Here is a 24,978-nt window from a genome sequence, read left to right on the forward strand (position 1 = left end):
ATCAAGCCATTCCTGTTTACAGCCCAGGAGGTAGTCTTTGGTGGTGATTTCAATACCGTAGTCAGGTTAAGGGACAGGAGAGGTACCAAGACCCGCCTGGGCTACGATAGCAATTTTTTGAATAATATGGTTAGGAATGCTGGTCTGGTAGATGTGCATATAAAGCACACTCCAGATGACACAGGGTTCACTTATTTCAGTGGAGAACGTAGGAGTAGGATAGATAGGTTTTATGTTAAGGAGAGCTCTGCCTCCTCATCTCCAAAGGTGCAGGTGGTGGAGTTCTCTGATCACTGTATTCTGTCTGTGGTGTTGAATGTTGCAGATGTCCCTCCAAAAGGAAAGGGTATCTGGAGATTAAATTCGTTGCTATTGGAAGAAGAAAGTGTAAGACAATCTTTCAGGGATTTTTTTCAGGCACAGGTTACTTTGCTGGTCTGTTGCAACAGCAGGTCGGAGTGGTGGGAGATGGTTAAAAGGCCTTTTCAAAAAACATAGCAAAAAAGAAAGCTTTTGGTAGATATGTTACCTACCAACGTCTGAGGCGGAAACTTGAAATCGTTGTCTCGGGGGATGGTGATCCTGTGGAGGTCAAAAGGATCAAGGATTTGTTACGCAAGAGTCAGTATGACTGGCATGCTTCTTTGCTTCTGGAAAGGGATTACGGTAAAAGTCACTCGCTGGACCCGTATCAGAATTGCAAACAAAGTGTAGCAGTTAAGGTTGTGTATGGTCTCAAAGATAGTATGGGATCTTGGGTAGCAGACCTCTTAATGAGACAGAGATGGAATCTTTCTTGTGTGATATTCCAGGACTGGTGAATTTGGATGTTCCTCTTGCGTTTTTGACGGAAAGAATTTCTGCTGAGGAAGTGGCAAAAGCCATTGAGCAGCTTGCCATAAAAAAAACTCCAGGGCCAGATGGCTTGATGGACAAATTTTATAAGGTTTTCAAGGACATTCTGTCTCCTGAATTGGCGGAAGTTTACAATCGCAGTCTTGCAGAGGGTGAGCTTCCTCCCTCTATGAGAGAATCAGCAGTTATTCTTCTGTCAAAGGGTAAGGATTCTTCAATGATTGAGAAGTGGCGTCCTATCAGCCTTCTCAATGTTGACCGAAAGATTCTGGCCAAAATAATTTTTTGGCGTCTGAGCCAAGTGGCAAATGAGGTACTTTCTCGACAGCAGCATTGTTCTGTCCAGGGGAGAAGCACTTTTTCAGCCGTATTAATGGTTTGGGAGATTCTGGAGAGATGCAGGGCTGCTGGTTGGGGGAAGTACTTACTGGTGTTGGATCAGGCAACGGCTTTTGATCGTGTCAATCATGAGTATCTGTGGATGCTCATTAGTAAGTATGGTCTGCCTTGGAGGTTTATCAATTGGCTTAACATTTTGTACAAAGGTGCTGAAAGTTTCCCGTTTGTCAATGGTTGGGTTGTACAAACCTTTGAGGTTAGATTTGGGGTGCGTCAGGGGTGTCCGTTGAGTCCCCTGCTATATGCTTTTGCCATTGATCCTTTCATAAGAAGGATTGAGGGTGGAGCTTTGTGTGGGGTGCCGTCGGGCATTGCTGGTGTACCTCCTCTCAAGGTTGTGGCCTATGCTGATGATGTGACTGTGGTGATCTCTGGGCAGGAGGAGGCAGAAGGCGTTTGTGCAGAGATTGCCCGTTACTCATTGGCATCGGGTTCCAAGATCAGTCAGGACAAATGTGAGGCTTTCTGGATGGGTAAGGAAAATGAGAGCTTCTTGCTTCCGGTCTCTTTTCCAGCACCAAAGGAAAAGGTTAAAATACTTGGCATAGAATTTGGCCCGGGTGATTATGGTCACCAAAATTGAGAAAGCAGACTAAAATGTGCTGAGGCTAAGGTGGTCCGCTGGAAAGGTTGGCGATTGACTTTCAGAGAAAGGATTGGCATAATCAAAACTTATCTGATTCCAATTATGTTATATGTCAGTTTTGACTGTATTTTGCCAGTGTCTCTTCACACAAGGATCTACAGCTTGTTTTTCCAGATGCTCTGGGGAAATAAGATGAACCACGTTAAGAGGAATGTCACCTATCGACCAAGGCAGGAATGTCACCTATCGACCAATTATGTTATATGTCAGTTTTGTCTGTATTTTGCCAGTGTCTCTTCACACAAGGATCTACAGTTTGTTTTTCCAGATGCTCTGGGGAAATAAGATGAACCATGTTAAGAGGAATGTCACCTATCGACCAAGGCAGAAGGGTGGCTTAGGAATGATCAACCCAGTGGTTTTCTTTTCTCTGTTATTTATTAAACACAATCTTGGTAAAATGTACGCGGAGGAACTGCCTGGATGGATGGGTATTTTCCAGTCCTGGTTTAAACCTTTTCTCAGGCAATGGGAAGGTGGTGGTTTGGTAAAAAGACTGAGAGCTGGTCCTGATTATCTCCCAGCCTATGTTGCACCGTGTCTGAAAGTGATGAGACAATGGGAACTGACGAACAAGGAGATTATCTTGATCCCTAGGAAAGCCTTAGAGGAGAGAGTGATCGAAACCTTTTTCAGGACCCATTGGCCCTGAGAGATTGCCCAAGCCCAATTATGGAGGAGGGTTTGCGCTTGCTATGTTCTCCTAGGATTCCTAACAAGTTCAGGGATCTGGCTTGGCTTTCCTTTCATGGCAGACTCTTTGTTTGAGGAAATTTGACGTTCATTGGGGATAGGGATCGTGGCTGTCCTCATGAGGAGTGTGGTGGTGTGGAGGAGACCATGGACCATTTCCTGGTGGACTGTTCCTTTAAGAAAGAAGTATACAAACAGGTGGGTAGGGTTTTAGGTATTCCTTTCCTAGAGCGGCTTAGTTACGCGGAGTGGACATATGGAGTATTTAATAACCGGGGGTCATTTAATTTGGACACTTTATTTTTAGTCAGCTCAGTGATTCGGTATTAAACTTGGAATGCACGGTGTCAAATGGTGATTCATCAGAAAGTCCTCCCTGTCCAGGTGGTGGTGCATGGCATTATTGGTGAGGTTGGGAAAATTCGGGGTCTTGAGGAGGAAAGGTTGAGTTGGGTGAATAGCGTCTGCTTTGGCAAAACATCAAACCTCCATGACTTGGCCAAACCTCTTTGGTGAGCTTTCTTTTTCTCTTCACTTAGCTAGATGATCTAAATTTGAGAAATGGCTTGCAAGCATAAGGTGGAGTAAGATTGCCTAGTCCTTCTTGCTGTAATATGTAAATAATGTATAGTGTTGTTGCAATATAGTGTATATAGTATGCCAAAATTGGCATGATTTAAGGTTTTTCAGTTTTCAGGTATGAACTTAATACGGACTGAATAGTGTATATATTGAAGCCAAAGAGGCATGATTTAAGTTGATTGAATTTTCAGTTTTTTTCAGGTATGGACTTAATATGGACTGAAAGTACTAAGGTACTTAAGGCGGATAGCCTAATGTTTTGTTCTTATTTATTTGTTTTTTTATAATTTTTGTATAAATGTTGCAGTATTTTTAATAAATAGTTACAATACATTGCCTGCTGCCAGTGCCACATGTCACTCCTCCTCCTGCTGTATTTATCCTCCTGCTGTCTGTGGTCCCACCGCCAGGGTCCACACAATACATTGCCTGCTGCCATACGTCACTCCTCCTCCTGCTGCTGCTGTATTTATCCTCCTGCTGTCTGTGGTCCAGCCACCAGGGTCCACTCCACACAATACATTGCCTGCTGCCAGTGCCACACGTCACTCCTCCTCCTCCTCCTGCTGTCTGTGGTCCCACCGCCAGGGTACACGCAATACATTGCCTGCTGCCACACGTCACTCCTCCTCCTGCTGCTGTATTTATTTTCCTGCTGTCTGTGGTCCCACTGCCATTGCCTGCTGCCAGTGCCACACGTGACACGTCACTCCTCCTCCTCCTGCTGTATTTATCCTCCTGCTGTCTGTTTTCCCACCGCCAGGTTCCACACAATACATTGACTGCTGCCAATGCCATACGTCACTTTTATTATTTTGTTTTTTAATCACACATATTTAAATGTGATTTCCCCTTTTAAAAAAAAATGCATCCAAATTCCCGAAAATGAATTTTTACTGAATTTTGTTACCGACACCCGAACCGAATCCGAACCGAATTTCGTGGGCGAATCCGAATCCGAATGTCTTTCGGACCCGAATTCGAATCTACCCAAATCGAATTTTGGTACATATGAGCATGCCTGATAACAATCAGCCAAGAGCCTAACTTAGCTTTCTGTAGCAGAGTCTGTCAGCAGCTGTCCCTTAACTAATTACTGTAGGCAGACGAGTGAGTAAAACGGCAGAAGAACCTTGCCTTTTATAAGGAGGGGGGGGGGGGCTCCAGGAGTGAGTGTTGTCTGATTGGCGACAATGTGCCTGCTGACTGTGAAGTAGAGGGTCAAAGTTGTTCTTAATGCAGCATTATGGGGGCGAATCGAAGTTCCGCAAAAGTTCGCCTTCGCCGGCGAAAGCGAACCACCTAAAGTTCGCCTGGAACCTTTTGCTTTCACAGGAAGGCTCGTCCTTTGCTGTAGAGAGGTAATGCTGTATACCACCGCCTCCAGCATCAGTAATGCCCCTTCCACGCCTCTCCCCGCCTCTATTTTCCCTCCTAGTACTGACTCCCATGATTCCCCCTGACGTCATTCACTGAGCTAAGAAAAAAAAGTGCACAAGAGGACCTACTGAGCCTTCCCAGAGCACAGGCTCTCTTGTGCACTACTCTCATGAATGTGCTGTGACCCGGAAGTACTTAAACCATTTTAACTAAAGAATAAGGAAACTTTTTATGAACCCGGTGGGCGGCAGGATCGACTTAGAGTGGCGCTAAGCAGATCGACTGAATCAGAAAGGCATGCTGATTACGGTAATTTTTTTTTTTTTTTTATTACATTTGTAATCCCTACTCGGATTCTCTTTAAGAAAAAGATCCACATGGTCTCAAAACATCAGACTGGCTTGCTATAATAAACACTGTATTTAGGAGTGCCAATTCAAAATATTGTGTCTTCATGTATATGAATTTGCAATGGTTTTATTCCCACAGGCTCTTCTGCATCCCACCACATCTTTCCTTAGGCTTAGTCCTTCAGAGTGCAGGGCACCAAATATTGTTTACCCTGAGATTACTTGACTGATCACTGGTAAAATAAAATTTAAAATAATAATAATAATAATACAAATCACTGTTTTCTCTTGTATGACTTTGGAGATAAAAAAGGTTAAAAAAAAAAAGTGAGGAAAGTGGCAGGAAAAAATAAACTATTTTTATTCTCTATACATAGGCTCCATAGAGTGTATACAAATGTGTCACCTGCAGAACATGAACTATTGTCTTCCTGTCATGTAAACCTTGTTGCCAGGAGGCTGTAGACTAAGAAATCCTGAAAGTTATTCAAATTATATGCATAAGCAGATTTAACTTACTGTGAAGTCAGTTTAAGCAGATTCATTCCGGTCACATGACTGAGCAGACTCCTGTCTGTCCACTACCACAATGTGTGTAGTTTGTGGCTTTCACTGGAGCTGTGACATCATTCATGAAAGGCCTAGTGTGAAAGTATAGAGGTTAGAGTTGCATATTTCTCTATATACTGAACAATATGAGGTTGTACTTAAAGGAATATTATCGATACCCAAGTGTTATAAAATGACAGTGTGCAAATAATGTCTAAGTAGCTGTGTAAACATTTTCCTACTTTTCATGTTAAATATCAGAGGCAAAAGCTGTAATTTATTGAGGGTAGGATTTAGCTATATTGGGACAAATCAATTGCAGAAGGGGTGTCTGCTTCAATGCACAGCCAGAGTTGCATATCAGACTACAGAAAGCAAATATCAAACATTTCAAACTCTGAAAGCAAAAACAGTATGAAAAAGCTGTGACAATTAGTTACATTTCCTCTGCTCTCTTCAGACAGGTCAGTCAGAAACACTGGGCACAGGAGCTGCAGCTGTTGGGAGCTCTCTTCTCGGTCACACACAGAGCTACACATAGAGTTAACTGATCAAGTGTGAGGGAAATTTCCCCTCTCCTCATGGCTCAGTCAGCAGTCAGTTTTGGCCTCAGTAAAGTTTGAATGTATTTTGATAACACTAAACAAAGAAGTTGCTACTAAAATGTATACACCAGTACTTAGCAGCACTTCCCAAACAATTCCTGTGTCAATTGAAAAAAATATGTGAATCGATAGTATTCCTTTAAAGAGAATCTGTAATGTAAAAAAAAACACTCTGGGGGATACTTACCTTGGAAGGGGGAAGTCTCTGGGTCCTAATGAGGGTCCCCCCATTCCTCCTCCATCCCTCCATTCAAGTGCCGGGACCCCCCAAAGTGTGGCGAGGTAATTTACACAGGCGCACTAGTGGCTCTTCGTTTGGGTAAGGCGGAAATAGCCGAACCCGATCGTATCTGCTCTATTGCACAGAAGTGAGTACTTTGCAGATACGATCTGGCTTTGCTGTTTCTGCCTAGCTCAAACGAAAAGTTGCTAGTGTACCTGCGCAGGATCGCGCAGAGGTAAATATATCACAGCTTGCCAAGCTTGTCGGGTGGAGTGTCGGAGGAGCCAGTGCTGGATTCCTCCAATCTTCAGAGGTCACGGAAGCCTCATTGGGACCCTGAGGCTTCCCTTTCCCGAGGTAAGTATCCCCCAGAGGGTTTTTTTTTTGTCACTGGTTCTCTTTAAGCATTTTTCAAATCTGTCCTCAAGTCACAGCAACAATTAATGTTTTGTGCCTTAAGTATACATATGAACAGGTAAAGTGAATACCAGTAGTACCACAGAAATGTTTATTAACTGCATACATTGATTTAAAAAAAACACACACACACACACACACACACACACACACACACACACACACACACACACACACACACACACACACACACACACACACACACACCTCAAGCTAGGACATTTAAACACTTGCAGATGTAATAGGGAGGTGCGCTAAGGGGTGTGGCAAGCAAAACAGCAAAGTCAAAATGAACTTCCGTATATTCATGCAAATCCTCATGCGAATCCATTCACAAAAATCATTCAGCAATCAATGCTGTCCCTACAAGTTAAAAGCTGTGATCTTCGTTACAAGAAAAAAGAATCTTGTGTAGTCACATACACCGCGTAGAGGTAGTCCAGTGTCGTATGTGTCTTAACTCTGGCCCTGTAACATGTATAGCACAAACAAGCATGTATTCAGCGCATCAAAGCCAATGTTGCCAACTGTCCGTGAATTTACGGATTGTCAGTAAATAATGTGTCAATTTTCCTTGCCAGTGAAATCCGTAGCTGTGTTGCAGGTGTCTGTAAAAATACACAGGCGGGGGCGGGGCTTCCAGCCGGGGAGTCCTTGCCTCACTGCAGAGACAGAGCTGACAGAAATTACAGTCAGTCTCTCTCTGTACAGCCAGTCAATTACAGCCCAGATTCCAGCCTTGGTCCCTCCAAGCCCCCTCTATTGTTTCTGCCAGTCAGGCTCCGGGTCCGCCACTGCCTCTCTCTTACTACCATAGCAAAGGAGGAACATGAGACAGGTCAGAACTCATGTGTTTGCAGTGCAGCCAGCCATCCAGCCATCATCACGAGTGACAGCCAGAGCAGCGTCCCACAGTCCCAACACAGAAAGGGTTGTGCTGAATGAATCTCTACAGTTCTCTCCCGTTGACTAGTTGCTGGCTGCCTTGTCCCACTTGCTGAAAGCAGTTCCCTCTCCCTGGGGACAGGCAGGAACTGTCTCTCCATGTGAGTCTCTCTTCCCGCGCAGGCGATGGCCGGGCTGCGGGCGTCCTACAGCACACTACGCAGTCAAGTTCGACCCATCAGGCCAGAAGAGGATCCCAGGGGCTTTTAGGTGAGTTATGGGGGGCTGAGAGGAGAATGGGGAATGCGATGGGCATCAGGACAGGTAACAGTATATGCCTGCTACCCCCGTTTCTCCAAACGTTTTGCCCTGTAGTATCCTTTAATTTCTATTAACCCTAAAGGCACATACCCACAATGTGACTTTTGTTGTGATTTTTCTTGCGACACGCGATTTCTCGTTCATGCCTGTCATGCACCATTCTGTGTTCCCGTGGTAGGAAGATGGATCAAGGAACACTCGTTTGTTGTATTGTGTCTCCGTGGGTTCCCTGATCCATCTTCTGGTGAACATGTACCTTTTAAAAGGAATACTTAAGTAAAAAATATATATTTTAACTTACCTGGGGCTTCTTCCAGCCCCCTGGACTCCTACTGTGCCCATGATGTCCTCCTGATACTCTCTGGCCAGCCGTGGTGACCTCCGCAAAGCTGGCCTGTCGCAGCCAGTTAGTGGCTACTGCGCATTCGCGTCCCTGAGCCACACGCACCTGGTTTCACGCGCTGGGAGTGTTCTGCACAGTAGTGAGTTATGTGTACTGCACATGCGCAGAACGTTCCCTGCCACAGGAGCGCAACTAGGGTGCGTGCGGCGCGGGGCTGCACATGTGCAGTGGGGTCGCCACCGCTGACCGGAGGGTATCAGGAGGACGTCGTGGGCATAGAAGTCCAGGGGGCTGGAAGAAACCCCAGGTAAGTTAATGTCTTTTTTTTATTTCACTTAAAGTGGAATGAAACCCAGCATTTCTTCTTTGCTCTAAAAGATTATTTACAGCATATTATATACTACCACCATTTTTTTTCTTACTAGAACAGCATTCAACTAGTTAAACACGGGACATACAAGCTACCTGCAGGGAACGCTGGACGCATCCGAACTGGAGATAACATTATCTTATGTTTACTTAATTGTATTAACCTCCCTAGCGTTATGGACTAGCTGAGCTCGTACAGACTAAACATGCTGAAAACGTTTTGGATGAACTCAGCTCGTCCACCAGTTCCCCCACTCACTGCTGCCGCATACGCCGCTTTCGCTGCCTCCAGCCTGTTCTCTGGGCTGCTGCGGGCTTCAGGCTTCTCCCTCCCGGTCTCCCCTTCCTTCTCCTCCAGGCTGATCAGCTGTGCAGGGAAGATGGCGCTGCCCAGCCACTTCCTCCGATGTCGATCATTCACCCCCTGCTGGCCGTCGCACAAACTGCATCATTGGATTACATCAGTACACAAAAGATGGGACCCTATCATGCCATAGTAAATCAAAGTTGTTTGCAAACAGCTGTGTACACACTATAAAAGGCAGAACCGTTACAGATTCTCCCTCTTTCAGAGTCCCAGTGTCCAATAGCTTGCTTGTCTAGTCTGCTTGTCAGCTCTGCTTTTGTGATTTTTGTGCTTTGAGTGATTTCCTGCCTTTTCCAGCCTTTGCTACATACATATTGCAGTTTTGCTAGTCTTTATAAAGACGCTGTGATCCCTGTGTGCTTGCTTTTGCTGGATATTTTTTTTCCCTGTCCCTGACCTTTGACCCAGTATTCAGTTTGGGGTCATGGCCTCATCCTCCTGGGGGCGTTTGTGTGACCAGGAGCTGCTGGATGTCCTGGAGGGAAGCGACAGTAAGGAGGAGCTCGTTGAGGAGTCTATGGACAACAAGGTTCACGGTGACCTGTCTTCGGAGTTGGAGAGCAGTGACGGTGAAACCGAGGAGCCAGTGAGTGTCGCACGCACTTGGTGTGAGCTGGAGAGCCCCACTCAAGCTCCGCCACTCAGGTTCCCTTTCACAGGGGCACCTGGGCAGTAGATCGCATGTGACCACAGCCCGCTGTCCTACTTGGAGCTGTTTCTTACTGATGAGGTCATCCAGAAGATCATCAAGGAGACCAATTGGTATGCAGCGCAGCAGCAGCAGGGTCCTCCTCAACCCAGGTTCTCTCAGAGCAAGAAACGGGAGGGGATTGAAGCTCCCATTGGATGCTAAGTGAGAAGGTGGGACGGGCGGGAGGGAGGGGGAGGAATATTACATGCTATTTAAATCCTGCAGCGTGGTTGGCCCGTGTCCCTGATGAGTCATATGATGATGAAACATGTCGGGCAGAGTCTAACCACGCGAGCAGGAAGTGGATACTAAGAGGCAGGCGTCCCACGTGGAGTGTAGCCGAGGGGAGCGTGCACCAGCTGTGTAACACACGGAGGGAATACAAGAATCAGCCTGCCTGCGGCCAACGTAGCGGGGGAGAGCCCGCCTCAAGCAAAACTCTGTGCATATTTTTAATCTTGGAACATGTGAGTGCAAATTATTTTTATAAGCTAATAAATGCCTAACAGTTTTACACTATGAGAGGCCTTTTTTATTGAGGGTCTGGAAAAAGAATAACATAAAACAAGGAAGATAACCAACCGGTTGGTGAGCGAGACGAGTGTGACCCAAACATATGCCAGAGTGGTGGGGGACGACCCGGTAAAGGTCCCAAAGTGCTATTTGACCCGAGTGGGGGTCTCAACAGACGGTGAGTCTGGCACAAAGGGGGTGGTGGAGGCTACCTATCTACCCATAGGAGAATGAAGTATTGATGGAGATACTGCGATCAAGCTGCCATTATAGACTGTTGTTATATCGCATTAAATAATAGAGACTGTCGCCACTGTAGTGAATAATCTTGGAGAGTCTGATGTGTGTTCTAGTTCCCTAGTAGCGCTACCTCTTTATGTTGTATTAGTTGATGAAAGGGAGGAGGCGAACAGGGTAGAATACACATACATATATATGTTTTTCAGTTTCTGCCTGGTGGATTGAAAACTCCGACATTGCATTGTGTATCAGCGCGTGTGTGCTTTGGAACAAAGGAAACAGGAACCTGTCACCTGCTACGACATCTGGGTGTTCCTGGGCCTCATCATCCTCCAGGGAGTTGTCGGTAAGCCGCTGCAGAAGTGGTACTAGACCACTAACAAGATCCTCAGTATGGCCTTCTTTGGATCCGTTATGTCCGAGCCCCACTTCACCCTCAACATGAAGTACCTGCACTTCAGAAACAATGAGGACTTTGATGAGGCCACCCATCCTGCTCCCAAGCTGAAGAAGATATGGGAGATCTATCAGCTTATTGTTGCCAACTTCAAGGGGGTCTACGTTCTGGAGCGTGACATCACCGTGGACGAAAGCCTCATGGCATATAAGGGGAGACTCAGCTGGGCGCAATATATATTTATAGATTTCAGCTCTGCATTTAAAGAGAGTCTGAAGCGAGAATAAATCTCGCTTCAGACCTCATAAATAGCAGGGGCACGTGTGCCCCTGCTAAAACGCCGCTATAGCGCGGCTTAACGGGGGTCCCTTCACCCCTAAATCCCCCTCGGTGCAGCGGGGGAGCGCTTCCTGGTTGGGGCAGGGCTAACCGCCGCAGCCCTGCCCCACGCGCGTCTGTCAGCGCGTATCTCCGCCTCTCCCCCGCCCCTCTCAGTCTTCCTTCACTGAGAGGGGCGGGGGAGAGGCGGCGATGCGCCGCTGACAGACGCGACTGGAGGCAGGGCTGCAGCCGTTAGCCCTGCCTCCAGGAAGCAATAAATCTGCGACCTTTCTACGACACTCTTTTGCGGGGGGTGGGTTGGGGGTGAAGGGACCCCCGTTTAGCCGCGGGATAGCGGCGTTTTAGCAGGGGCACACGTGCCCCTGCTATTTATGAGCTCTGAAGCGAGATTTATTCTCGCTTCAGAGTCTCTTTAATACCATAATTCCATCACTGCTGCACAGCAAGCTCTCCCAGCTACACATACCTGAATCCCTCTGCAAATGGATAACCGACTTCTTAACCGACAGAAGACAGCGTGTTAGACTTGGTAAACTCACATCAAGCTCTCTGACAGTCAGTACTGGTGCACCCCAGGGCTGTGTGCTTTCCCCACTGCTGTACTCACTTTACACCAATGACTGCATCTCCACAGATCCATCTGTTAAGGTTCTGAAGTTTGCAGACGACACAACAGTTGTTGGTCTCATTCAAAACGGGGATGAGTCTGCATACAGGCATGTGGTGGGACAGCTTTCCTCCTGGTGCAGCAGCAACAACTTAGAACTAAATGCTCTCAAAACCATGGAGATGATAATAGACTTTAGGAGTTCTCCCCCCCAGCACCTCCCCTTAACCATAAATGGATCCACAATAACCCAAGTAGAGTCATTCAAGTTTCTTGGGTCCACGATCTCAAACGACTTAAAATGGGACAACAACACTGCCACTATTGTCAAGAAAGCACAACAGAGAATGTACCATCTGCGGCAGCTGAAAAAGTTTGGCCTACCTCAAAAGCTAATGGTGCAGTTCTACACTGCAATCATCGAATCCACCATAACATCATCTATGACTGTATGGTTCGGCTCCTGCTCAACATTAGAAAAGGGGAGGCTGCAGCGCATCATCCGATCAGCGGAAAGGATAATTGGCTGTAGCTTACCTTCCCTGCAGGATCTTTACACTAGCAGGTGCAGAAAGAGAGCAACCAAAATTACCTCTGACCCCTCCCACCCAGCTCACTCCATCTTCCAGCGCATGCCTTCAGGAGTAAGATTCCGGTCAATCGCTACCAAAACCTCCAGACACAGGAACAGTTTTTTTCCTCAAGCGGTAGCCATACTTAATGCTGAACCACGTTACAGCTGCTAGGACTGAAAGTAATCAGCACAGAACTAAACATGAACAATTCTCACATTGCTTACTGCCACTATACTTATAATGTCCTTAACTTGTAATATTCACACTGTCTGTCCTTGTATTGTTTTTTGTTTGTGTTTGTTAAGCAACTGCCAAGACAAATTCCTTGTAGGTGCAAACTTACTTGGCGAAAATAAATTGATTCTGATTCTGATATATTGCATCCAAAAGGGCATGTTTTGGGGTGAAATCCTTTATGATCTGTGAGGCCAAGGCCAGGTACATCTGGAACTCTGTTATTTATACAGGTAAAGGCACCAAATTTGCACCTCAGTACAGCGAGTTTGGTTGTGCTACCTCCTCTGTACTAACATTTATTGAGTCATTGCTGGATCCGCGGTACTGCCTTATGACAGACAATTTTTATAGCTCCCCGGAACTGTTTGACCACCTGATTCAGCACAAGACAGATGCATATGGTACGGGGAGGGCTAACCGTCACCATATGCCGCCGGCCTTCTGAAAATGAGGAAGGGAGAGGTTGTTGCCTGGCAGAAGGGCAAAATGATGGCTCTGAGGTCGAGGGACAAGAGGGACGTGTGCATCTTCAGTACGGTGCACAATGCAGAGACTGTCCACACCACTACGAGAAGTAGACAGGAGGTGGCCAAGTCCAAAGCGGTGTTGGATTACAACCGTACGATGGGGGGTGTGGACAGGGCTGATGGAGCAATGACTTTCTATCCGGCTGTCCGCAAACAGCAGCGGAAGTATTATAAAAAACATTTCCGCCACCTGCTGGAACAGTGTTTGTGAAACGCCTATGTGTTGTATAAGGAGAACTGTGAAAAGCCTGTAGTCCACCAGAACTTTGTCTGGCAGCTTACGGAAACCATATGTGTGAAGCATCCCCCACCGGAGTAAGCAGCTAGACCGGGGCGCAGGGCGTCATACATTGTGAACCTGGCACAACTTTCTGGACTCCACTTTCCAGAACACTTGCCACCGACCGCACTGAAACAAACCCCTACAGGGGTGTGTGTGGTCTGCTGCGCAAAAAAGGGCAAAGACGGCAAAAAAATGCGCAAGGAGACCCGTGTGTATTGTTCGGACTGTGATGTGTCACTTTGTGCAATACCATGCTTCAAAGTATACCATACAAAGGAGGTGTTTTAGGAGTAAACCTCTGTACTGTATTTTTTTTCTGCCTTAAATATTTATTTCTGCAGTTTTAATTGTACCGCTTTTTGCACGGAGATCCAGGGGAATCAGAATGCCGAGGTGGTTAAGTGAGGAATGTGACACCTTTTCTGACTGTGCAGACACTCCAGATCACAGACAGCTACTCAGAAATCATTACTGGACACATTACAGTATGAATACACCAGTTATGAATAAAATGCAATGTCAGCTCTCAGAGCAAAAAAATTGTGAATTGGGAACTTGTAATTTCTAAATGAATAATAATACATATGCACCAAAGCAAATATGATAACTGTATGGGATATAAAAAGTAGGAAAACATGTTTTTATTGAATATTATGTCAGAGTTTTATACCGCTTTAAGATTCCCTTTAAGTTTCCTTTCACTGGTGCCTGCTTAGATTCTGCACACGCAAGCATATATACTTACCTGGGGTTTCCTCCTGTATAGCGTTGATCGAACAGTGCTTGGCACTATTCGTTATTCCCCGAACATTGGGATGTTCGGTTCGAGTGCTGTTCGGTATCCTCACCCCGCTTATTGGTGCCTTTGCAGGCAGCCAATAAGCGGTGACGATGCTTTTTCCACAGCTATGGTCACACAGCCTAGCTTGCTGTGACCATAGATGTGATTGGCCGAGCGGGTCACGTGGTTCGGGTATATAAATACCTGAACGCACGCTCGCTCCGCCATTCACATGGGGGTTTAGCTTGGGGTAGGTAGGAGACAGAGCTAGCGGTTAGGTGCCAGCACTAGCTTGGGGTAGGTAGGAGACAGAGCTAGCGATTAGGTGCCAGCACTGCCAGCCAGGCCAGCCACAGTGCCCCAGCCTCACCACTGGCAGCAGCCACAGTGCCCCTTCCTCACCACTGCCAGCCCACTGCCAGCAGCCACTGTGCCCATTTTTTTTGTTGCCAGGTCAGCCACAGTGCACCTGCCTTACCACTGCCAGCCCACTTCCAGCAGCCACTGTACCCATTTTCCAGCTGGGAACAGTTGTGCCCATAAAAAAACACAGTTTATTGAATTTTACTGTTGCTTAGTGTTTAAAAAAAAAACACGTACTTTCAGTGCCAGCTGGGAACAGTTGTGCCCATAAAAAAAACAGTTTATTTAATTTTACTGTTGCTTAGTGTTGAGGGGAAAAAAGTACTTTCAGTGCCAGCTGGGAACAGTTGTGCCCATAAAAAACATAGTTTATTGAATTTTTGCAGGCAGCCAATAAGCGGTGACGATGCTTTTTCTACAGCTATGGTCACACAGCCTAGCTGGCTGTGACCATAGATGTGATTGGCCGAGCAGGTCACGTGGAAAGTACTTTCAGTGCCAGCTGGGAACAGTTGTGCCCCTAAAAAAACACAGTTTATAGAATTTTACTGTTGCTTATTGTTGAGAAAAAGAAAGTACTTTCAGTGCCAGCTGGGAACAGTTGTGCCCCTAAAAAAATACAGTTTGTTGAATTTTACTGTTGCTTATTATTATTAAAAAAAAGTACTTTCAGTGCCAACAGGGAACAGTTGTGCCCATAAAAAACAGAAAGTTTATTTCATTTTTCTTTGTGACAAATAACGACTACTATGAAGAAATCCAGTGAAAGAGGGAGGGGCAGGGGAAGTGGTGTTTCCACTGACGGTTCACGTAGAGGCCGTGTTTGCGCACCAAAGAAAACCCACTCAACACTGCGCATCTTGTACGGGAAAACAACAACTCTCAATAACCCACAAGAACGGGACCAGGTAGTTGATTGGTTGACCTCTCAAGCGTCCAGCAGCGGGTTAAGCACCAGCCCATCCTTGTCAGGCACGAAGTCCTCTGCCAGTTACAAGGAGCCAGGGGGCACAAACGTGACACAACCGGCAGCTACACCATGCACACAACGGCCACATACCGAGTCCGACCAAGTGTTCCACGACACAATGGGATATTCGCAGGAGCTATTCCTTCCCCCCCAGATGTGCAACCTTGCATCTGTGAAAGGTCAATGGAACAGCCACAAATGTTGTGCCTGGATTCACAAGCAGTGGATGCTGAAAATGCACCAATTACTGAAAGGCAAAGCGAGGATGAAGACACCCAAATCTCGCAATGTGCACAGGAATTTGAATCGCAGGAGGTCTGCCAAGATGAGGAAGAGATGGGATTGAGTTGCGCAGAGGTTCTTCTGACTGGGAGCTCTACTCCAGTGCACACACATGAGATGGAAGAGGAGGTTACGGACGATGAGTTCGCAGACCCAACATGGGAAGCAGGCCATCGCCATCGGCATAGCACTACAGATGAGTCATCTGAAGAATCCACTGCTGCAAGAGTTTGCGTTGTGTCACAAAGTATTCAGGGAATATCGACCACAACAAGTGCACAAGTAAAACGCAAAAGAGGCATGCGCCAAACTCCCCAGCAAAGCAGTAGGTCTTTGAAAGTCTGATCTTTTTTTGATGACAGCTGGGAGGATGTAACCAAGGTGGTTTGCAAGGTGTGCAGGACCACAATGAGCAGGGGAAAAATGTCAACAACCTCACCACCACCAGCATGCACCGGCACATGGAAGCCAAACATCGCAATCTGTGGGCAGACACACAAGGCCAGGGTACCGGCTCGCTTCCAGCCCCCAGCAACACTGCCTCTGTTTTGGACACCAGACCCTCCTCAGCAGACCAGCCATTACGTGTTGGCCAACCATCAGTACCTTATGTCAGTCGCAGCAGTAGTGCTCTTGACTGTTCCCAGTCATGGACGACAACAACCAACTGCCCTTCAGTGTGCGAGCCTTACAGTTGTCTGTCTCACAGATGTTGGAGTGCAAGAGAAAATTGCCAGCAAACGACCCCCGGGCCATGGCACTAACAGCCAGCATTGCCAAATTCCTGGCCTGCGAAATGCTGCCATATAGAGTGGTGGAGACAGAGAGCTTCAAATCCATGATGTCGATGGCCATACCACGTTACGTGGTTCACAGCCACCACTACTTTGCGCGCTGTGCCGTGCCAGCATTACAGGAGCATGTGGTCGCAAACATCACCCGAAGCCTGAACAATGCAGTTGCTTGCAAGGTTCACCTCACCATTGACACATGGACGAGTGCGTTTGGCCAGGGTCGGTACATCTCCCTTACGGCACACTGGGTGAACCTTGTGGAGCCTGGGAGCGACACCTCACCCGCTATGGCACAGGTTTTGCCAACACCTCTGTCACAGGAGCCCTAGTGGTCAGACCGCAAATTGCATTCCAATCGGTTTCAGCACACAGACCATGCAAGCTTTGGTCGCGATCTTTGCGCAGAAACAGACAGAAATTTGGGCAGCAGTCCGACCAGAAGGGAGCCTGTGAGGTACGGTAATTACAACTTTACACACTATTTCAGGGTATAACTGCCACCACCTCCGTTTTCTGAGACAGAGAACTCACTAACTGGTTATTTCTCGACCTGCAAATAAAAACGGTTAACACACTCTTTTCTGTCCGGCTAATAACAACAATAGTAGCGTCTCTTCAGAAGTCTGAGTTCAGTTCCTGTGTATGCTGAATAATAGGGTAGTGGAACAGTGAATGACTTTGGTAAAGTCTTTTATTCATGGCAATATAAATAATTAATATATACAGACAATTATTAAAATCAACAATTATTGAAACATTAATAGCCAGTATGAAAAATAAAAGAAAGGGAGAAAAAATACTTAGTTTCATGGAAAATGACCTTTTGTGGGAAAATCATCAAGTCCTTGGTTCCAAGTTCCGCAAAGTTCTTTGTTTCAGCTCAATTTAAAATCCAAGCAAAATGGAAAATGTCCTTTGTTTCAGTTCAGACAAGATGGCCGCCAACCACATGGTCCCCTGGCTGGCAGTGTGCTCTCGTGAAGGTGAAATTTGGAGGACTGAGGGAGTGGTCCCTCGCAAACACTTTTGAACAATGCACATCTTTGGGTGGAGCCTCAAGTACAGCCCAGGGGTTGGACAGGGGCGGTGAGCTCCCTGGAAGGGTGCTATATGCCCACCAAATATGACATTTGCCATATCTCGGCTTACGCTTTCCGCACACACATGACCATCACATATTCATATTTCTCAGACTAGGCCAGTTCATATGATACCAAACTTGGGCATGTTTGCATGCCCGGTTAAAAAACAGTGGAATCCCCCGAGTTCCGGTTATGCCAGTGGCCCCAATTTAATATCAAAATACTCACAAGATCCAGACCAGCAGAATTATATAACTTTCACATTTCTCACCTGAACGGTATTGCTTAAACATGCTCAAAATCCTAAACTCCATGCTTTCTTATTCTGTCTATATGGCTCCGGCCAGTCTGGGGGGAAAGCAGTGCTTTGAATAGAGTTACCATTTGGTGAGCCCATTGACATCTATCTGAGGTAATGAAAAGTAAACTCTAGCCTCCTGAACACAAGGGTTTGTTCCTGCTCATTAGCATATCAAAAGAGCCATCCTGCAGTTAAGCTGATGCTATCTCTCTGCTGAGAAAAGACTGCAGATGCTCCTACACAATCATTTCAGATATAGCACGTCACTGGCAATCGGTGTAATAAACCGATTGCGTTTGCGTTCTCGTTTCTCACGGCTGTTCCGTGACAACCTCAAATAGCCGGACCTGCATCCCTACGAGTTGATGACAGCACCTACCTCTCTGGCTCCTTCTCCTCCACCACCTATCCAAACTCTACCTCATCCAGCAGCGTTAACTCAGCAATAGGTGAGTGGAAGTGGTGCAGCACAGCTGTTGCCATGCATCAGCAGGCCTTATTAAAGCTGAGCTGCCTTGAAGATAAGCAGCACACAGATGCTGAAATTTGGAAGGGTATACAGGAACAGACCCAGTTGTGGCTGGCACCGCTGGACCTGGAACCAGGCCTTGTTGTGTGTGATAATGGGAGCAATCTCATTAGCGTGTTACAGTTGGCAAAGCTGAGACACATCCCTTGCCTGGCCGACGTTCTGAATCTAGTGGTTCAGTGGTTCCCAGATGTGACGGATCTTCTGCAGAAGGTGCGACGAGTGGCAAAGCATTTTCGCAAATCCAATATTGCTTTGGCCGCACTCGCCAAGTTGCAGCAGCCTACCCAATCATCGCTTGGTGTGTGATGTCCCCACGTGCTGGAATTCGACGCTGCACATGTTAGCACGCCTTTGCGAGCAGAAGAGTGCAGTAGTCCAGTACCAGATGGAGCAGTACCGAGGCTTATCCAGTCAGCTGCCAAACTTCTGTGGTTCAGAATGGGCCACCATGTTGGACCTCTGCAAAGTCCTCCAAAATTTTGAGCAATCCACGTTGCTTGTGAGCGGTGATAACTCATTAGTCAGCATTACAATACCACTGCTGTGTTTACTGAAGAAATCAATGTTGAAGATCAAGGAAGACGCAATCAGGATGGAAGAAGAGGAATTCAGAGAGGACACCGCACAGCGTGATATCCACATCAGGCAATCTGCCTCAGGAGCTGCTGGTCCCTTGTATGATGAAGAGGACGAGGAACAGCTGGAGTTGGAGCAGGACATGGATGCCTCCACTCTCGAGGGACATGGCCGTGCATGTTTGACTTCCACAATTCAGCAGGAATGGGCAGGAGAAGATGAGGAAGAAGGTGGGCATGATGCTGGTGATGGTGCATCACAAGCAAGCACAGAACATGATGATGATGACGAGCAACCTGTTGGGACTCTGACACACATGGCTCAGTTCATGTTAGGCTGCATTGAATGCGTCCCGTGCATTGTCCGAATTCTGGCGGATGTGGAATACTGGGTTTATAACCTTCTGGATCCACGGTACAAAGAAAATTTTCCAACATTGATTGAAGAGAGTGTCAGACAGGTAAAAATGGAAGAATACCAGAAGGCCCTTGTGTAGAAATTGGTGAGGAGATTTGCATCCTCCTCCAGCCACGCCGACAGACTGACTTCCGCTAACTCAGGACTAGGAGGGGAGCAAAGAACAACACAAGCTGCAGCTAGTGTCCGCAAGGGAATGGTATCGGCAGTGTCCAAGGTGTGGCAAAGTTTTCTGACACCCAGGCAGCAGCCCACAGAACAGCATTCGCGCAGTTCCATCTCCAACACCGCTCACCTGCAGAGGATGGTCAAGGACTACATGTCAGATGGCGTAGCCGTGTTCAACGATCCATCAGTCCCTTTTAATTATTGGGTCTCTAAGCTAGACATCTGGCACGAACTGACACTGTACGCAATAGAGGTGCTGGCTTGCCCTGCTGCCAGCGTTATGTCCGAACGTTGTTTCAGTGCTACCGGAGGCATCGTTACAGATAGGCGTATCCGCCTCTCCACAGCAAATGCAGACCGTCTGACACAAATAAAAATGAATAAATCGTGGATTGGAACCGACTTTGCAATACCCCCGACCAAGCAGCACCATGAACATCTGTGCTGGGTTAGCGTTGCCGGTCCCAGATAGGAATAGGACTGCTAGTGCTTTTCAGGAATATCTCCTTTGTATAATATTTATCAATGCATGGCGGCAAAATGCATTGGTTTAAAGTGAACCTGAGGTGAGAATGAGATGGAGGTTGCCATATTTATTTCCTTTTCAACTATACCAGTTACCTGGCAGCCACAATGATCTATTTGGACGCAGTGGTGTATGAATTAAACCAGAAAGAAGTATGCAGGTAATCTTGCCAGGTCGGACATTATTGTCAGAAACACCTGATCTGCTGCATGCTTGTTCTGTTGGGTCTATGCCTGAACGTATTAGAGGCAGAGGATCTGCAGGACAACCAGGCAACTGGTGTTGCTTAAAAGGAATTAAATATGGCAGCCTCCATGTCACTCCCACCTCGGGTTCACTTTAAGCATGCACTTTGTCTTCATGCAAGGCCTGGGTTGTGTCACAAAGCGTGGCCTTGCTCTCCTGTACCTCCTCTTCCATCATGTGTGCTGGATTAGCGTTGCCGGTCCCATTGGACTGCTTTTCAGGAATATCTAATTTCTATTATACTTATCAATTCCTGGCAACAAAATGCATTGCTTTAAGTAGGGGCGTAGGAACAGGGATAGCAGGCATAGCAGTTGCTATGGGGCCCCAGGCCACTAGGGGGCTCCATCCTCGTAGCAGGAAACGTATTTTTTTATTATAAAATGTAGTTTATTATTAACAGAGCAGGAAGAAAGCATCCTCCACCCTCCCCAAAGCCCCCATTCCCAATGATCCTGGCTAAAATCTTGAAGCCACAGCATGCAGGTGAGAGGGGACTATTTTCTCACCAGTCTGCTGTGAATAGATGCCTTCCTGGCTGACCCGACAATTAATATGTAGTTCTGGCCAGGGAGGAGCTGCTGCTGGAGGTGGTGTGCATGGAGGATTCCCTGATGCTGCTGTGCAGAGTGAAGAGACAGCCTGTGTGTGACATACAGTTCCTAGGAGTGAGTGCAACCTCGTTGTTCCATGTGAGTTGAGAGAGCAGAGCTGCTGATGGCTTCTCTGGCTACTAATTACACTGTCTTGAAGTAGAGAGTAAAGCTGGCCATGCACTAGGCCGATTCCCCGCCGATCGACAGCAGATTCGATCACTGGGATCGAATCTGCTGTCACATCGTTCACGCTACACGCTAAATTTCGATCTATTTCCTCCTGAAATAGATCGATCCCGTCGATCGCTCCGTGTGGGAAATTACCGTCGATGGCCCGCGGGTAGGGAGCGCGTCGCTAGCGGCGTTCGAGTGCACGACGACCGACGCAATAGAGTGGCAATACATTGCCTGCTCCGCCGGCGCGACTCACCACGGTCACTGCTGCTCCGTCTCCGCTCTGGTCTGGTCTCAGGGGCCGGCATGCCTCACTTCTTCTAGCCCGGCAGGAAGTTTAAACAGTAGAGGGCGAGACCAGACCAGAGCGGAGAAGACAGCGGGGACCTGGGGACTGTAGTCGCGCCGGCCAGAGCAGGTAATGTATGCGGGCATGCGGGCGGGGGGAGCGGCGGCAGCACCACCACAGATTGTGAACGGTTTCAGGCTGAAATCGGTTCACAATCTGTTTGCAGTAAAGGCAGCCATACGATCCCTCTCTGATCAGATTCGATCAGAGAGGGATCTATCTGTTGGTCGAATTTGATGTCAAATCGACCAGTGTATGGCTACCTTTAGTGTAGAGGGGGAGTGAGTTGCAATGCCAACTTCTATTAGAAAAGATCAGAAAGGGGACAAAACTTGTAACCTGATTAGAGGTGTATTTGCTCACAGATCTGACACTTGGCTGTAGCCCACCAGAAATGAGTTCCCCTTACACAATGCTTCATGTGGTGAGGAACAGCTCTTTCAGCTGAGGGGAAAATGTATATTCACTTTCCATCAGACTGCACTTCTCACATTTTCCTTCATTTGACTATTACTAGCTGCCCAGTGCAAATTAGCATGTCCAAAAAAATCCAGCATGCATGTACGAGCTCTGTTTGTACTGTTTCCACTTCGTACATTTGTGACAGTTTTCCAGAATTGCGTGTAAACAATCTTCTGCAGCACATTACAGAGTACATAGTCATTTCACTGACTGTTCCTCAGAGGAGCTCACAGTCTAATCCTACCATAGCCATAGTCTAATGTCCTACCATATTATTATTATGTATTTATATAGCACTGATATCTTCCGTAGCACTATACAGAGTACATACTCATGCCACTGACTGTCCTCAGAGGAGCTCACAATCTAATCCTACCATAGGCACAGCCGAATGTCCTACCATATTATTATTATGTATTTATATACGTAGCCCTAACATCTCCTGCAGCACTTTTCAGAGTACATAGTCATTTCACTGACTGTCCTCAGAGGAGCTCACAATCTAATCCTACCATAGTCGGAGTCCAATGCCCTACCATATTATTATTATTATTATTATTATTATTATTATTATTATGTATTTATAAAGCACTTACATCTTCTGCAGCACTGTACAGAGTACATAGCCATGTCCCTGACTGTCCTCAGAGGAGCTCACTTTCTAATCTTACCATAGTCATAGTCTAATGTCCTACCATGTTATTTTTATGTATTTATATAGCACTGACATCTCTTGCAGCACTTTACAGAGTACATAGTAATGTCTCTGACTGTCCTCAGAGAAGCCCACAATCTAATCCTGTCATAGTCTAATGTCCAACCATATTATTATTATGTATTTATTTAGCTCTGACAACTTCTGCAGCACTTTACAGAGTACATAGTCATGTCACTGGCTGCCCTCAGAGAAGCTCAAAATCTAATCCTACCATAGTCATATGTCCAACGCAGTCTAGGGCCAATTTCAGGGGAAAGCCAATTAAGTTATCTGCATGTTTGGGATGTGGGAGGAACTGGAGTGCCTGGCGGAAACCCATGCAGACATGGGGATAACAAACAAACTCCATGTAGATAGTGCCCTAGCTGGGATTTGAACCGGGACCTAATGCTGCAATACAAGAGTGCTATCCACTATGGCACCATGCTGCCCACACATTCTAGCCACATTATGTTATAAAAAGACAAACAACATTATAGACATTGTTAGTAGAAGGCTGTTAGCACCATCAAAGGGAGACCACTGACAATTAGGTGTTTGTTTGGCTGGGGGGGAGGGGGGGCCCTGGTAAAAAAAAATGCTATGGGGCCCAGTGAGTTGTAGCTACGCCCCTAAGCCTGCATTTTGTCCTCATGCAAGGCCTGGGTTGTGTCACAAAGTGTGGCCCCACATACACTCTATTTCCTTGTGATTACTACTGATTATTGTAACTGCTAGTTGTACTTCCTGACTGTTACTACTTACTTACTGTAGTAGGGACACTCACTCAGTCACTGTTCATAGGCTAGCTCCTGCGCGTGTGTGCGCGTGCGTGCACTCACTGTCTGTAGTGTACACACACTCTATTTCCTTGTGATTACTACTGATTATTGTAACTGCTAGTTGTACTTCCTGACTGTTACTACTTACTTACTGTACTAGACACTCACTCAGTCACTGTTCATAGGCTAGCTCCTGCGCGTGTTTGCGCGTGCATGCACTCACTGTCTGTAGTGTACACACACTCTATTTCCTTGTGATTACTACTGATTATTGTAACTGCTAGTTGTACTTCCTGACTGTTACTACTTACTTACTGTACTAGACACTCACTCAGTCACTGTTCATAGGCTAGCTCCTGCGCGTGTTTGCGCGTGCGTGCACTCACTGTCTGTAGTGTACACACACTCTATTTCCTTGTGATTACTACTGATTATTGTAACTGCTAGTTGTACTTCCTGACTGTTACTACTTACTTACTGTAGTAGGGACACTCACTCAGTCACTGTTCATAGACTAGCTCCTGCGTGTGTGTGCGCGTGCGTGCACTCACTGTCTGTAGTGTACACACACTCTATTTCCTTGTGATTACTACTGATTATTGTAACTGCTAGTTGTACTTCCTGACTGTTACTACTTACTTACTGTAGTAGGGACACTCACTCAGTCACTGTTCATAGGCTAGCTCCTGCGCGTGTGTGCACTCACTGTCTGTAGTGTACACACACTCTATTTCCTTGTGATTACTACTGATTATTGTAACTGCTAGTTGTACTTCCTGACTGTTACTACTTACTTACTGTAGTAGGGACACTCACTCAGTCACTGTTCATAGGCTAGCTCCTGCGCGTGTGTGCGCGTGCGTGCACTCACTGTCTGTAGTGTACACACACTCTATTTCCTTGTGATTACTACTGATTATTGTAACTGCTAGTTGTACTTCCTGACTGTTACTACTTACTTACTGTAGTAGGGACACTCACTCAGTCACTGTTCATAGGCTAGCTCCTGTGCGTGTGTGCGCGTGCGTGCACTCACTGTCTGTAGTGTACACACACTCTATTTCCTTGTGATTACTACTGATTAGTGTATTTTCTAGTTAGTGTACTAGGGGACACACTCACTGTTCACTGTTCACACTTACTGATTACCGATTTTTGTATTTTGTATTTGTACTGTAATAATCACTTAGCGATCTAATCACTTAGTGATTAGTGTCACCTCACCCAACAACCCACTCCATTAAAGTACCCCACTTTTCACCCGCAGTTTTAAAAAACGTTTGTGTTTACGCCCAAAACATCTAAGATGTCTGAAAGTGGCAGCCAGCGTGGTTTGGGCAAGGGGAAGGGCAGCAAGGGAATCAGGAGGAGAGGGAGCAGCATTGTGGCAAGCCGCGGCCGCGCCACCATGCACAGTTCCGCAGCAGCAGTGTCAGTGGCTAACATTCCTCCTATAGCCACTGGCCGTGGACGCCTTGGGCGCC

At 46.7% G+C, this 24,978-nt stretch overlaps 1 protein-coding gene across 7 annotated transcripts in view; it reads right to left on the bottom strand.

Moving 5' to 3' along the window:
- Positions 1–24,978, bottom strand: part of CAMK1G (calcium/calmodulin dependent protein kinase IG) — a 2,474,997-nt gene that overhangs the window by 335,086 nt on the left and 2,114,933 nt on the right. For all 7 annotated transcript variants that reach the window (XM_068269763.1, XM_068269762.1, XM_068269761.1 and 4 more), the window contains one exon: positions 5,425–5,546. In XM_068269763.1, coding sequence (XP_068125864.1) covers positions 5,456–5,546 — 91 coding nt within the window. In that variant the 3' untranslated portion in view covers positions 5,425–5,455. The remainder of the gene's footprint in view (positions 1–5,424; positions 5,547–24,978) is intronic.

The sequence above is a fragment of the Hyperolius riggenbachi genome, chromosome 2 (genome assembly GCF_040937935.1).
Source record: "Hyperolius riggenbachi isolate aHypRig1 chromosome 2, aHypRig1.pri, whole genome shotgun sequence".
NCBI lineage: Eukaryota > Metazoa > Chordata > Amphibia > Anura > Hyperoliidae > Hyperolius > Hyperolius riggenbachi.